Source organism: Trichomycterus rosablanca, chromosome 14 (genome assembly GCF_030014385.1).
Source record: "Trichomycterus rosablanca isolate fTriRos1 chromosome 14, fTriRos1.hap1, whole genome shotgun sequence".
NCBI lineage: Eukaryota > Metazoa > Chordata > Actinopteri > Siluriformes > Trichomycteridae > Trichomycterus > Trichomycterus rosablanca.
In genome coordinates, this window is record NC_086001.1 from 27,578,636 (window position 1) to 27,596,821 (window position 18,186).

The 18,186-nt window shown below is 27.5% G+C and overlaps 1 protein-coding gene across 1 annotated transcript in view; it reads right to left on the reverse strand.

Moving 5' to 3' along the window:
* The window catches only part of LOC134326266 (zinc finger protein 271-like), a gene marked incomplete at its 5' end in the record, with an annotated part of 96,691 nt that overhangs the window by 29,252 nt on the left and 49,253 nt on the right, over positions 1-18,186 (reverse strand). Inside the window, one exon of the mRNA XM_063008434.1 lies at positions 6,388-7,312. Coding sequence (XP_062864504.1) covers positions 6,388-7,312 — 925 coding nt within the window. The remainder of the gene's footprint in view (positions 1-6,387; positions 7,313-18,186) is intronic.

Here is an 18,186-nt window from a genome sequence, read left to right on the forward strand (position 1 = left end):
CCATGGCTGGATTACTGACCGGGCCAGTGGGGCCAGCGCCCAGGGGCCCTTGAGGTCAGGGGGCCCCGGGGGGGCCCTGGCCCAAAACATTTTGCGATGCCTATCAACATTTATGATACAATATATTTTTATTTCCGAGGGCCCTCCATTTTAAGGATCCTCTGACTATTAGGGACTTTGACCCCAGGGCCTCTTGGGGGCCCTAGACATGCTTTTGGGGCCCCTAGCCATGCTTTTGGGCACTAGCCATGCTTTTGCGGGCCCTAGCCATGCTTTTGGGTCCCTTATGAAAATGGATGAGGCGCTGTCCTAGGAAAGAGGGGGGAATTTTTTTTAGAGGGCCCTGGTTATGAGAGCCCCTACCAGGGGGCCCTAGAGAAGAGCAGGGCATACCATTAGAGGGCCCTTGATCATGAGGGCCCCTGCTTCCATAGAAGTAGTTTACCATGGCTCCTTGACTTTCTAGGGACCTACAAATTGCCAGGCAATCTACCATATTTCATAACAGACGTTTTGTTGCAAATATGCGATTCAGGCCCTTACTTAATGTTTCTGAATTTGTATTGTTTCAAAATTATTATGTTCAATTTCTCTTAAGCGCAGAGACACAAATTAATTTAGCAATTTTGCAATTATTTAAACTTAAGACAAGCAATTTGTCTGATGAATGCTATCTTTGACACCGATTAAATTGAGTGAATTTGGCCAAGGGTGTGATTTCACTTATGTGAAAACAACAAGCCATTTGACTAGTTTCATGTTTCCCCTTTAATAAACAACAGTAAAGAGACCAGTGGTCACTCTAGCTCTAAAGGAATGCATGAAAGGAAAAGTGCCTTTTCATACAACAGAACTGCAAGCTAATTTTACTCAGTAGCACAATTTTGGTTTGGTGACAGATGATGAAACAGCAAGTGGTTTTGTTGTAGAAGCTGTGGCTGCGTATGCGTGTAACCCTGATATTTTGTTTGAGGATTATTTATTGGAAAACATATTTTATTCAGCTTGTTATTCAATGACTATTCAATGACAGTTTGACATGACTTGACATGTTTCAAGGCAGTGTGAAGGGGTCTCGACAATAATTAAACTTGATTTAATATCATTAACACAGCATTTTTAATATACTCAAAACCTTCCCCCTGTCTCCCTCGCCATGCCTCTCTCTCTCACACACACACACACACACACACACACACACACAAAACAGCATTTTTTGTAGTAGATAGTGGCTGCCCCTCCCCCACTCTCTCACTCAGTGGTGAAAAATTGTTACATTGCCCTAAATTCCCACGGGGGCTGAGCCAATCAGGTGTTGCGAGAACTTCCAAGTGAATATGCAAGATCTATATAAAACCCCCTGCCAGTATCAAAACTCCTCACATTCAGACAGTTCAGCTTGCGAACTTGCTCTGTGCTTTTACTACAACTTTTACCTTGCTATTACCAGATCAGCAACCAACAGCCTTTTTAAAGGCTCATTGCCCTTTATACTGCATTATATTATTTTATAATATATATAAACATTTTTATATTATACTATACTATACTATATTGCATATATTCTGTTACATTCTTTTCATAGTCTTTTCAAAGGCTTATATATTATATTATATTATATTACATGATATAATATTATATTACTATATATAATATATTAAACTTTGAAAGGTTCACAGCCTTTTTCAAGGCTAGTGTAACGTTGCTAACTAGCAACTCACAGCTTTTTTAAAAGCTTATTGTTATTTGCATATTACATGATTGATAATAGTAGAAGTGTAAGCTTTATAATATTAGTACATACATACAATACATTTACAATAACAACAATTTATAGCTAAATAGTTATAGGTCAGCCTTTTTTTTATTACATATTGTATCTGGTTCTACAATTTTGTGATTGTATTTTTTTCCTGAACATACAACATAGAAACAACATAGTAAGTATTGGATAGGAATAGGAATTTGCAAGACAAGCTTCTATATTTGCATCTTAAGAAACACTTGCCATTAATAACATGAATCCCAAACAAAAAAGTGGTGCCTCAAAAAGAAAAGCAAAAAAGATTAAGGAAGCAAATCAGGCAGATTTCCTGAAAAGCGTTCCTTTGATCTCAAACTTCTTTGAGAAACCGCTGGATATGAGTGAGACAAGTATTGCTAATGTTAGCAGTGATCAGAGTTCTAGCAATGAAGATGTGATCACCACTGGCTTAGTGTCACCTGTCAGTGACTATGTACCTTTGCAGACCCAGTCAGGTGCAGAGCAGGAATGCCAGCCCTGCCAGGCTACCACAGACCAGCAGCAGAAAGACCATGAAAGGAAAGTTGCAGGTGTGTCAGACCCACAATCAGACCAGCCAGCTGCATCGTGTGAGTGTCGTTTTTCAAATGAGGAGGGCAAGGACCCCAACTCCTGGTGTGAAACGGTCAACGACCCTGCTTTATGGCCCAGTACCATTACCGACCAAGCCAAGTCGATTCTTGTTAGTAGAGGAGAAGCTGCATTTCAAAACAGAAGTGCTAAGTACCCAGCCTCAGTCAGGGATAGAGGCATTGGGGGTAACAGTAGGAGCTTTACAAATGCTCTAATCAGTTGCTCTCTACCCAACGGGCAAACTGTGACTAGGCAGTGGCTACTTTACTCTCCTTCAACTGGCTGTGTGTATTGTTTTGCTTGCAAACTGTTTTCCAGTAAGCACAATACTTTTGTTCATGGATTTTCTGACTGGAAACATTCAGAGCGGATTGGTGAGCATGAGGGGAGTGTGGAGCATAGGGTGTCACGTCCTTAAAGAGTTTTTTCTTTATTTGTGGTACTTTTCCTCCCTCTACAGGTGTTTTATAGTGATTTATTGTTTTCTTGTGTAATTTCAGCCTTTGTGTTGATTGGTTAGTTTGTTCACATGACATGATCAGGTTATAGTTCATGGTGTGATCTGGGAAATCATTAGAGGTTACATGCCATGCGGTCAGCTTACAGCTCTAGTTATTGCTTCTATCCATTCTGTTGTTTGTGCCTTGAAGAGGTATCGCTTGTGAGTTATATTTATGTTTACATTTAATATAATATTAGTGTAATGCTGTTAATATGTTACATTTAAATATTTACTTTTATAATTACGTTTACATCGAAATGTTGATATTTGCATATTATTTGAATATGGTATTTCTAACCAGTGCTTTCTTTCTGTATTATTTCAGTTTTACAAATTAATTGTTACTTGAGAAATGAAGACAACAGTAAAGAGTACTTAACTTTACTCCAGCTTCTGACTTTTTCTTGGAACTTTGTTAGCTATCTGTCAATTTGTGTACAGACACACACACTGAGGACAGAATATAGGGCTTGCATGCTAGCATTATATAATCACTCCAGAGGCACAGCAACAATTGATTCTGATATTGTCAAACAAATTGATGCAGAAAGACAATACTGGCGGGAAGTTTTGAAAAGAGTTGTTGCAGTCATCCAGTTTTTGGGGGAGAGGGGACTTGCTTTCAGGGAAGATGATGAGCTATTAGGATCAGCCCACAATGGTAATTTTTTGGGCATCATAGAACTCTTAGCCAAATTTGACCCATTCCTAGCTGAGCACCTCCAAAGGTTTGGAGGTAAGGGAAAAGGTTCTGTGTCCTACTTATCATCGACAGTGTGTGAAGAATTTATCCATTTGATGGGACAGAGAACAAAGCAGGCAATTGTTAATGAGATCAAAGAATCAAAATACTTCTCTGTTATAGTTGACTCCACTCCAGACCTTGCTCATGTGGACAAACTTACTTTTATTTTCAGGTTTGTTAATAATGACGGACATGTAGTTGAGCGTTTTCTAGCTTTTGAGCCTATTGAAAACCATAGTGGGGACAGTTTGGCAGAGTGTGTCATTGCTATGGTGGAGAATCTGGGCCTAGACTTATCCAACTGTAGGGGCCAGTCATATGATAATGCAGGTAACATGTCGGAAAAGTACAATGGAGTCCAAGCTCATCTTAAACAAAGAAATCCTTTGATTTGTTATGTCCCCTGTGCAGCACATTCACTGAATTTAGTTGGTGTCAATGCTGTTGACAGTAGCCCAGAAGCTGGACGTTTTTTTGACTTTGTACAGGCAATGTACACATTTTGTGCATCATCTACACACAGGTGGGGAAAGGTTTTCCGTGATACTGATATCAAACTCACACTGAAATCACTGTCAGGTACTCGATGGAGCGCACGAGCTGAGTCAACTAAGGCTCTTTGGAAATATTATGCACAACTGAGAGAGGCATTGAATGATATGTCTATAAATATAGAGGAGAAATGTGTAACTCGAAGTGAAGCCTCTGCACTCTGTGACAAATTGGACACGTTGGAGATGGCCTTCATGGCATACTTCTGGGACACAATACTACAGAGGTTCCAAGCCACAAGCCTGCAGCTGCAGAAGCATGATATTGACATATGTACAGCTAGACAACTTCTCTTGTCTTTACGAGACTTTGTGGCAGCACAGAGAGATAACTTTGAGGTGTTTGAAGGGGCAGCTTTAAATGTCACCACTGCTGTCTCCCAAGAGTACAGGCATGACCTCCAGCGTACAAAGAAGCGCAAAATTATGTCTGATGATAGTGCAGAGCCAGGTGTAGCATTTAACGGAAAGGACAAGTTTCGGATCGAAACTTTCAATGTTGTCATTGACAAACTTGTGTCTTGTCTCAACCACCGTTTGAATGCATACACACACTTAACTGAGCTATTTGATGTTCTTTTCATGCCTGACAATATGTCCAACAGTGAGGGGGGGCCCTTGGCAAATCTTTGCCCAGGGGCCCAGACTATCCTTAATCCGTCCTTGATCATATCCGTCGCTGCCGTGCCACCTGGCGAAAAGCAAGACAGGCTCTTTTAGCCTCTCAACGCTCCATGAAGCGTAATGCTGATCGCAGGCGACAGCCGGCTCTCACGTTCCGGCCGGGCCAACGAGTTCTCCTGTCGACGAGGGATCTCCCCGTCAAAGGTACCCCTCATAAGTTGGCACCCAGGTACATTGGCCCGTTCAAGGTGGTCAGACGGATAAATCCGGTGACATATAGGTTGGAGCTGCCTCCCAGGATGAAGGCGCACCCAACCTTTCATGTCTCCCAACTTCGCCCATTTGCGTGCGAGGGAGCTAGACCCCCTCCCCAACCTCCCGCCCCTCGTATCATCCAGGGTGCCCCTGCATTCACGGTTTGCCGCCTCCTGGATAGCAGGAAGGTGCAGGGCAGCACCCAATACGTGGTGGATTGGGAAGGTTACGGCCCCGAGGAGCGTTCATGGGTACCGGCTCGTCAGATCCTGGACCCTGAACTGATCCGCGAGTTCCGACGGAACCGGACCGCAGGTCTTGGGACCTCGGGAGCTGTCCCTAGAGGGGGGGTACTGTTAGGGTGCCTGCGACGGCTGGTGAAAATACTACCAGTTCCCAGCGTCGCAGGCGTTACAGAACAACAAAGAGCTTGGCCTCAAATAGTAGGCCAGCTCGTTAGGGGCGAACGACCTGCACCTGCGATCTCCCTATTTAAGGGGGCGTCGCCAGGTTGCAGGCGTCGCACCTTTTCCTTTTGTTTGGCTTGGTTGCACGGCACCGTCTTTGTTAGGGAAAGTCTGGTTACCCCTGGCGCTTTTAGAGCGTTCGGGTGTGTAGGTCGCCAGGCCGAGGTAAATCCAGGATTTTGGTTCTCTTATCTAGGGTCAGCAGGTGCGATTCCGTGCAGCCCTCGCGCTGCTGTTATTTTTTAGCGTTTTAATAATAGCTACCGTTTGCGCTGTTAGCAACGGGCTAAAGCTACATAAAACTCCTCCCACACTGTGAGCACTGATGAGAGCTGCGTCCAGAATCGCATACTTCCATACTCAATAGTACACGAGAGCAGTACGCGAGAGCGGTTAGTATGTCCGAATACACAGTATACATAAAAAGGTACGCGAGAAGTACCCGGATGACCTACTTCTTAAGCAGCCATGTTCGAGTATGCAACCCATAATGTATCCCATAATGCAACTGTAGCTGCGAAGTGGAAGACAAAACAAGAAATTGGGGAGAAGGAGGAGTCCTCTGTGTACAGAGGTGTAAGATAAACAAAATAAAAATGTTATTATTGTGTACAACCATAAATAACGTTATGATTAGCGCAAAAAGACGATAAATATCCAAAAATTTGGCAAGTGGGGCTTGACTGTAACTATGGTGGTCTGTAACCATGGCGATAATACGTCATCACGTCATCACTTGATGTTGGTAAGATGGCGGACGTAGTACGTAGGGGTGTTGTTACTTCTGTACTGAAAGAGCTGCGTACTTCCTCCAATCTAGTACAGACTCTGTTAGTATCTGATTCCACACGGTTTCTCTCCAGTGTGAATGTGAAAGCACTCTGTTGATTAAAACTCTTTCCACATTGAGAGCACTGATATGGTTTCTCTCCAGTGTGAATGCGCTGGTGTTTTTTGAGATTACTCTGTGTATTAAAACTCTTCCCACACTGTGAGCACTGATATGGTTTCTCTCCACTATGTATGCGCAAGTGTATTTTAAGCTCACTCTTTGCATTAAAACTCTTAACACACTGTGAGCACTGAAACGGTTTCTCTCCAGTGTGAATGCGCTGGTGTCTTTTGAGAGAACTCTGTTGATTAAAACTCTTCCCACACTGTGAGCACTGATACGGTTTATCTCCAGTGTGAATGCGCTGGTGTGTTTTGAGATCACTCTGTCCATTAAAACTCTTTCCACACTGTGAGCACTGATACGGTTTCTCTCCAGTGTGAATGTGCTGGTGTTTTTTGAGATGACTCTGTTGAATAAAACTTTTTCCACATTGTGAGCACTGATACGGTTTCTCTCCAATGTGAATGCGCTGGTGTATTTTGAGATTACTCTGTGTATTAAAACTCTTCCCACACTGTGAGCACTGATATGGTTTCTCTCCACTATGAATGTGCAAGTGTATTTTGAGCTCACTCTTTGCATTAAAACTCTTCCCACACTGTGAGCACTGAAACGGTTTCTCTCCAGTGTGAATGCGCTGGTGTCTTTTGAGAGAACTCTGTTGATTAAAACTCTTCCCACACTGTGAGCACTGATACGGTTTATCTCCAGTGTGAATGCGCTGGTGTGTTTTGAGATCACTCTGTCTATTAAAACTCTTTCCACACTGTGAGCACTGATACGGTTTCTCTCCAGTGTGAATGCGCTGGTGTATTTTGAGATTAATCTGTTGAATAAAACTTTTTCCACAGTGTGAACACTGATATGGTTTCTCTCCAGTGTGAATGCGCTGGTGTCTTTTGAGATTAATCTGTTGAATAAAACTTTTTCCACATTCTGAGCACTTACAGTGTATCACAAAAGTGAGTACACCCCTCACATTTCTGCAAATATTTCATTATATCTTTTCATGGGACAACACTATAGACATGAAACTTGGATATAACTTAGAGTAGTCAGTGTACAGCTTGTATAGCAGTGTAGATTTACTGTCTTCTGAAAATAACTCAACACACAGCCATTAATGTCTAAATAGCTGGCAACATAAGTGAGTACACCCCACAGTGAACATGTCCAAATTGTGCCCAAATGTGTCGTTGTCCCTCTCTGGTGTCATGTGTCAAGGTCCCAGGTGTAAATGGGGAGCAGGGCTGTTAAATTTGGTGTTTTGGGTACAATTCTCTCATACTGGCCACTGGATATTCAACATGGCACCTCATGGCAAAGAACTCTCTGAGGATGTGAGAAATAGAATTGTTGCTCTCCACAAAGATGGCCTGGGCTATTAGAAGATTGCTAACACCCTGAAACTGAGCTACAGCATGGTGGCCAAGGTCATACAGCGGTTTTCCAGGACAGGTTCCACTCGGAACAGGCTTCGCCAGGGTCGACCAAAGAAGTTGAGTCCACGTGTTCGGCGTCATATCCAGAGGTTGGCTTTAAAAAATAGACACATGAGTGCTGCCAGCATTGCTGCAGAGGTTGAAGACGTGGGAGGTCAGCCTGTCAGTGCTCAGACCATACGCCGCACACTGCATCAACTCGGTCTGCATGGTCGTCATCCCAGAAGGAAGCTGACGCACAAGAAAGCCCGCAAACAGTTTGCTGAAGACAAGCAGTCCAAGAACATGGATTACTGGAATGCCCTGTGGTCTGACGAGACCAAGATAAACTTGTTTGGCTCAGATGGTGTCCAGCATGTGTGGCGGCGCCCTGGTGAGAAGTACCAAGACAACTGTATCTTGCCTACAGTCAAGCATGGTGGTGGTAGCATCATGGTCTTGGGCTGCATGAGTGTTGCTGGCACTGGGGAGCTGCAGTTCATTGAGGAAAACATGAATTCCAACATGTACTGTGACATTCTGAAACAGAGCATGATCCCCTCCCTTCGAAAACTGGGCCTCATGGCAGTTTTCCAACAGGATAACGACCCCAAACACAACCTCCAAGATGACAACTGCCTTGCTGAGGAAGCTGAAGGTAAAGGTGATGGACTAAACCCAATTGAGCACCTGTGGCGCATCCTCAAGTGGAAGGTGGAGGAGTTCAAGGTGTCTAACATCCACCAGCTCCGTGATGTCATCATGGAGGAGTGCAAGAGGATTCCAGTAGCAACCTGTGCAGCTCTGGTGAATTCCATGCCCAGGAGGGTTAAGGCAGTGCTGGATAATAATGGTGGTCACACCAAATATTGACACTTTGGGCACAATTTGGACATGTTCACTGTGGGGTGTACTCACTTATGTTGCCAGCCATTTAGACATTAATGGCTGTGTGTTGAGTTATTTTCAGAAGACAGTAAATCTACACTGCTATACAAGTTGTACACTGACTACTCTAAGTTATATCCAAGTTTTATTTCTATAGTGTTGTCCCATGAAAAGATATAATAAAATATTTGCAGAAATGTGAGGGGTGTACTCACTTTTGTGATACACTGTATATGGTTTCTCTCCTGTGTGAATGCGCTGGTGTATTTTGAGATCACACTGGAACTTGAAGCTCTTCCCACACTGTGAGCAGACGTTTCCTTCTTCCTGTGTGGGACTGAGAGAAGTGTTAATGCTGACAGTACCAGATGACGTTTGCTGATTACTGGAGCTTCTGGTGGGCGTCAGATCCTCATGTTCAGTCTTAATCTTCACCAGAGTCTCATATTTATCATGGTTGCAGCTCTTGATGTGATTGTGGATGTGATTTTGGGTTGTAGAGGAACGTGGACACGAGGAGCAGCAGAAATCCTTGTTCAGTTCTGAAGCAGACAATAATCAAATACATTTATAACATTATAAATAATAAATACATTTATATCATTATAAATAATCAAATACATTTATAACATTATAAATAATCGAATACATTTATAACATTATAAATAATAATATACATTTATAACATTATAAATAATTAAATACATTTATAACATTATAAAAAATTAAATACATTTATAACATTATAAATAATAATATACATTTATAACATTATAAAAAATTAAATACATTTATAACATTATAAATAATAATATACATTTATAACATTATAAATAATCAAATACATTTATAACATTATAAATAATCATATACATTTATAACATTATCAATAATCATATCCATTTATAACATTATAAATAATTAAATGCATTTATAACATTATAAATAATAATATACATTTATAACATTATAAATAATCAAATACATTTATAACATTATAAATAATCAAATACATTTATAACATTATAAATAATCAAATACATTTATAACATTATACATAATTAAATACATTTAAAACATTATAAATAATTAAATACATTTATAACATTATAAATAATAATATACATTTATAACATTAAAAATAATTAAATACATTTATAACATTATAAAAAATCAAATACATTTATAACATTATAAATAATAAATACATTTATAACATTATAAAAAATTCAAATACATTTATAACATTATAAATAATCAAATACATTTATAACATTATAAATAATTAAATAAATGTATAACATTATAAATAATCAAATATATTTATAACATTATAAATAATCATATACATTTATAACATTATAAATAATTAAATACATTTATAACATTATAAATAATCATATACATTTATAACATTATAAATAATCAAATACATTTATAACATTATCAATAATCATATCCATTTATAACATTATAAATAATTAAATGCATTTATAACATTATAAATAATAATATACATTTATAACATTATAAATAATCAAATACATTTATAACATTATAAATAATCAAATACATTTATAACATTATAAATAATCAAATACATTTATAACATTATACATAATTAAATACATTTAAAACATTATAAATAATTAAATACATTTATAACATTATAAATAATAATATACATTTATAACATTAAAAATAATTAAATACATTTATAACATTATAAAAAATCAAATACATTTATAACATTATAAATAATAAATACATTTATAACATTATAAAAAATTCAAATACATTTATAACATTATAAATAATCAAATACATTTATAACATTATAAATAATTAAATAAATGTATAACATTATAAATAATCAAATATATTTATAACATTATAAATAATCATATACATTTATAACATTATAAATAATTAAATACATTTATAACATTATAAATAATCATATACATTTATAACATTATAAATAATCAAATACATTTATAACATTATCAATAATCATATACATTTATAACATTATAAATAATTAAATACATTTATAACATTATAAAAAATCAGATACATTTATAACATTATAAATAATCAAATACATTTATAACATTATAAATAATCAAATAAATTTATAACATTATAAATAATCAAATACATTTATAACATTATAAATAATCAAATACATTTATAACATTATAAATAATCAAATACATTTATGACATTATAAATAATAATATACATTTATAATATAAATAATTAAATACATTTATAACATTATAAATAATCAAATACATTTATAACATTATGAATAATCAAATACATTTATGACATTATAAATAATCATATACATTTATAACATTATAAATAATCAAATACATTTATAACATTATAAATAATCAAATACATTTATAACATTATAAATAATCAAAAACATTTATAACATTATAAATAATCAAATACATTTATAACATTATAAATAATCATATACATTTATAACATTATAAATAATCAAATACATTTATAACATTATCAATAATCATATACATTTATAACATTATAAATAATCAAATACATTTATAACATTATAAATAATCAAATACATTTATAACATTATAAATAATCAAATACATTTATAACATTATAAATAATCAAAAACATTTATAACATTATAAATAATCAAATACATTTATAACATTATAAATAATCAAATACATTTATAACATTATAAATAATCAAATACATTTATAACATTATAAATAATCAAATACATTTATAACATTATAAATAATCAAATACATTTATGACATTATAAATAATAATATACATTTATAATATAAATAATTAAATACATTTATAACATTATAAATAATCAAATACATTTATAACATTATGAATAATCAAATACATTTATGACATTATAAATAATCATATACATTTATGACATTATAAATAATCAAATACATTTATAACATTATAATCAAATACATTTATAACATTATAAATAATCAAAAACATTTATAACATTATAAATAATCAAATACATTTATAACATTATAAATAATTAAATACATTTACAACATTATAAATAATCAAATACATTTATGACATTATAAATAATCAAATACATTTATAACATTATAAATAATCAAATACATTTATAACATTATAAATAAGCAAATACATTTATAACTTTATAAATCATCAAATACATTTATAACATTATAAATAATCAAATACATTTATAACATTATAAATAATCAAATACATTTATAACATTATAAATAATCAAATACATTTATAACTTTATAAATCATCAAATACATTTATAACTTTATAAATCATCAAATACATTTATAACATTATATAAATCAAATACATTTATAACATTATAAATAAGCAAATACATTTATAACTTTATAAATCATCAAACACATTTATAACATTATAAATAATCAAATACATTAATAACATTATAAATAATAAATACATTTATAACATTATAAATAATCAAATACATTTATAACATTATAAATAATAAATACATTTATAACATTATAAATAATAAATACATTTATAACATTATAAATAATCAAATACATTTATAACTTTATAAATCATCAAATACATTTATAACTTTATAAATCATCAAATACATTTATAACATTATAAATAATCAAATACATTTATAACATTATAAATAATAAATACATTTATAACATTATAAATAATAAATACATTTATAACATTATAAATAATCAAATACATTTATAACTTTATAAATCATCAAATACATTTATAACTTTATAAATCATCAAATACATTTATAACATTATATAAATCAAATACATTTATAACATTATAAATAATAAATACATTTATAACTTTATAAATCATCAAACACATTTATAACATTATAAATAATCAAATACATTTATAACATTATAAATAATCAAATACATTTATAACATTATAAATAATCAAATACATTTATAACATTATAAATAATAAATACATTTATAACATTATAAATAATAAATACATTTATAACATTATAAATAATAAATACATTTATAACATTATAAATAATCAAATACATTTATAACTTTATAAATCATCAAATGCATTTATAACTTTATAAATCATCAAATACATTTATAACATTATATAAATCAAATACATTTATAACATTATAAATAATAAATACATTTATAACATTATAAATAATCAAATACATTTATAACATTATAAATAATCAAATACATTTATAACATTATAAATAATCAAATACATTTATAACATTATAAATAATCAAATACATTTATAACATTATAAATAATCAAATACATTTATAACATTATAAATAATCAAATACATTTATAACATTATAAATAATAATATACATTTATAACATTATAAATAATCATATACATTTATAACATTATAAATAATCAAATACATTTATAACATTATAAATAATCTAATACATTTATAACATTATAAATAATAAATACATTTATAACATTATAAATAATCATAAACATTTATAACATTATAAATAATCAAATACATTTATAACATTATCAATAATCATATCCATTTATAACATTATAAATAATTAAATGCATTTATAACATTATAAATAATAATATACATTTATAACATTATAAATAATCAAATACATTTATAACATTATAAATAATCAAATACATTTATAACATTATAAATAATCAAATACATTTATAACATTATACATAATTAAATACATTTAAAACATTATAAATAATTAAATACATTTATAACATTATAAATAATCAAAAACATTTATAACATTATAAATAATCAAATACATTTATAACATTATAAATAATCATATACATTTATAACATTATAAATAATCAAATACATTTATAACATTATCAATAATCATATACATTTATAACATTATAAATAATCAAATACATTTATAACATTATAAATAATCAAATACATTTATAACATTATAAATAATCAAAAACATTTATAACATTATAAATAATCAAATACATTTATAACATTATAAATAATCAAATACATTTATAACATTATAAATAATCAAATACATTTATAACATTATAAATAATCAAATACATTTATAACATTATAAATAATCAAATACATTTATAACATTATAAATAATCAAATACATTTATGACATTATAAATAATAATATACATTTATAATATAAATAATTAAATACATTTATAACATTATAAATAATCAAATACATTTATAACATTATAAATAATCAAATACATTTATGACATTATAAATAATCATATACATTTATGACATTATAAATAATCAAATACATTTATAACATTATAAATAATCAAATACATTTATAACATTATAAATAATCAAAAACATTTATAACATTATAAATAATCAAATACATTTATAACATTATAAATAATTAAATACATTTACAACATTATAAATAATCAAATACATTTATGACATTATAAATAATCAAATACATTTATAACATTATAAATAATCAAATACATTTATAACATTATAAATAAGCAAATACATTTATAACTTTATAAATCATCAAATACATTTATAACATTATAAATAATCAAATACATTTATAACATTATAAATAATCAAATACATTTATAACATTATAAATAATCAAATACATTTATAACTTTATAAATCATCAAATACATTTATAACTTTATAAATCATCAAATACATTTATAACATTATATAAATCAAATACATTTATAACATTATAAATAAGCAAATACATTTATAACTTTATAAATCATCAAACACATTTATAACATTATAAATAATCAAATACATTAATAACATTATAAATAATAAATACATTTATAACATTATAAATAATCAAATACATTTATAACATTATAAATAATAAATACATTTATAACATTATAAATAATAAATACATTTATAACATTATAAATAATCAAATACATTTATAACTTTATAAATCATCAAATACATTTATAACTTTATAAATCATCAAATACATTTATAACATTATAAATAATCAAATACATTTATAACATTATAAATAATAAATACATTTATAACATTATAAATAATAAATACATTTATAACATTATAAATAATCAAATACATTTATAACTTTATAAATCATCAAATACATTTATAACTTTATAAATCATCAAATACATTTATAACATTATATAAATCAAATACATTTATAACATTATAAATAATAAATACATTTATAACTTTATAAATCATCAAACACATTTATAACATTATAAATAATCAAATACATTTATAACATTATAAATAATCAAATACATTTATAACATTATAAATAATCAAATACATTTATAACATTATAAATAATAAATACATTTATAACATTATAAATAATAAATACATTTATAACATTATAAATAATCAAATACATTTATAACTTTATAAATCATCAAATGCATTTATAACTTTATAAATCATCAAATACATTTATAACATTATATAAATCAAATACATTTATAACATTATAAATAATAAATACATTTATAACATTATAAATAATCAAATACATTTATAACATTATAAATAATCAAATACATTTATAACATTATAAATAATCAAATACATTTATAACATTATAAATAATCAAATACATTTATAACATTATAAATAATCAAATACATTTATAACATTATAAATAATCAAATACATTTATAACATTATAAATAATAATATACATTTATAACATTATAAATAATCATATACATTTATAACATTATAAATAATCAAATACATTTATAACATTATAAATAATCTAATACATTTATAACATTATAAATAATAAATACATTTATAACATTATAAATAATCAAATACATTTATAACATTATAAATAATAAATACATTTATAACATTATAAATAATCAAATACATTTATAACATTATAAATAATCATATACATTTATAACATTATAAATAATCATATACATTTATAACATTATAAATAATCAAATACATTTATAACATTATAAATAATCAAATACATTTATAACATTATAAATAATCAAATACATTTATAACATTATAAATAAGCAAATACATTTATAACTTTATAAATCATCAAATACATTTATAACATTATAAATAATCAAATACATTAATAACATTATAAATAATAAATACATTTATAACATTATAAATAATCAAATACATTAATAACATTATAAATAATCAAATACATTTATAACATTTAAAAAAATCTAATACATTTATAACATTATAAATAATCAAATACATTTATAACATTATAAATAATCAAATACATTTATAACATTATAAATAATCAAATACATTAATAACATTATAAATAATCAAATACATTTATAACTTTATAAATCATCAAATACATTTATAACATTATATAAATCAAATACATTTATAACATTATAAATAATAAATACATTTATAACTTTATAAATCATCAAATACATTTATAACATTATAAATAATCAAATACATTTATAACATTATAAATAATTAAATACATTTACAACATTATAAATAATCAAATACATTTATGACATTATAAATAATCAAATACATTTATAACATTATAAATAATCAAATACATTTATAACATTATAAATAAGCAAATACATTTATAACATTATAAATAATCAAATACATTTATAACATTATAAATAATCAAATACATTTATAACATTATAAATAATCAAATACATTAATAACATTATAAATAATAAATACATTTATAACATTATAAATCATCAAATACATTTATAACTTTATAAATCATCAAATACATTTATAACATTATATAAATCAAATACATTTATAACATTATAAATAATAAATACATTTATAACTTTATAAATCATCAAATACATTTATAACATTATAAATAATCAAATACATTTATAACATTATAAATAATCAAATACATTTATAACATTATAAATAATAAATACATTTATAACATTATAAATAATAAATACATTTATAACATTATAAATAATCAAATACATTTATAACTTTATAAATCATCAAATGCATTTATAACTTTATAAATCATCAAATACATTTATAACATTATATAAATCAAATACATTTATAACATTATAAATAATAAATACATTTATAACATTATAAATAATCAAATACATTTATAACATTATAAATAATCAAATACATTTATAACATTATAAATAATCAAATACATTTATAACATTATAAATAATCAAATACATTTATAACATTATAAATAATCAAATACATTTATAACATTATAAATAATCAAATACATTTATAACATTATAAATAATAATATACATTTATAACATTATAAATAATCATATACATTTATAACATTATAAATAATCAAATACATTTATAACATTATAAATAATCTAATACATTTATAACATTATAAATAATAAATACATTTATAACATTATAAATAATCAAATACATTTATAACATTATAAATAATAAATACATTTATAACATTATAAATAATCAAATACATTTATAACATTATAAATAATCATATACATTTATAACATTATAAATAATCATATACATTTATAACATTATAAATAATCAAATACATTTATAACATTATAAATAATCAAATACATTTATAACATTATAAATAATCAAATACATTTATAACATTATAAATAAGCAAATACATTTATAACTTTATAAATCATCAAATACATTTATAACATTATAAATAATCAAATACATTAATAACATTATAAATAATAAATACATTTATAACATTATAAATAATCAAATACATTAATAACATTATAAATAATCAAATACATTTATAACATTTAAAAAAATCTAATACATTTATAACATTATAAATAATCAAATACATTTATAACATTATAAATAATCAAATACATTTATAACATTATAAATAATCAAATACATTAATAACATTATAAATAATCAAATACATTTATAACTTTATAAATCATCAAATACATTTATAACATTATATAAATCAAATACATTTATAACATTATAAATAATAAATACATTTATAACTTTATAAATCATCAAATACATTTATAACATTATAAATAATCAAATACATTTATAACATTATAAATAATTAAATACATTTACAACATTATAAATAATCAAATACATTTATGACATTATAAATAATCAAATACATTTATAACATTATAAATAATCAAATACATTTATAACATTATAAATAAGCAAATACATTTATAACATTATAAATAATCAAATACATTTATAACATTATAAATAATCAAATACATTTATAACATTATAAATAATCAAATACATTAATAACATTATAAATAATAAATACATTTATAACATTATAAATCATCAAATACATTTATAACTTTATAAATCAT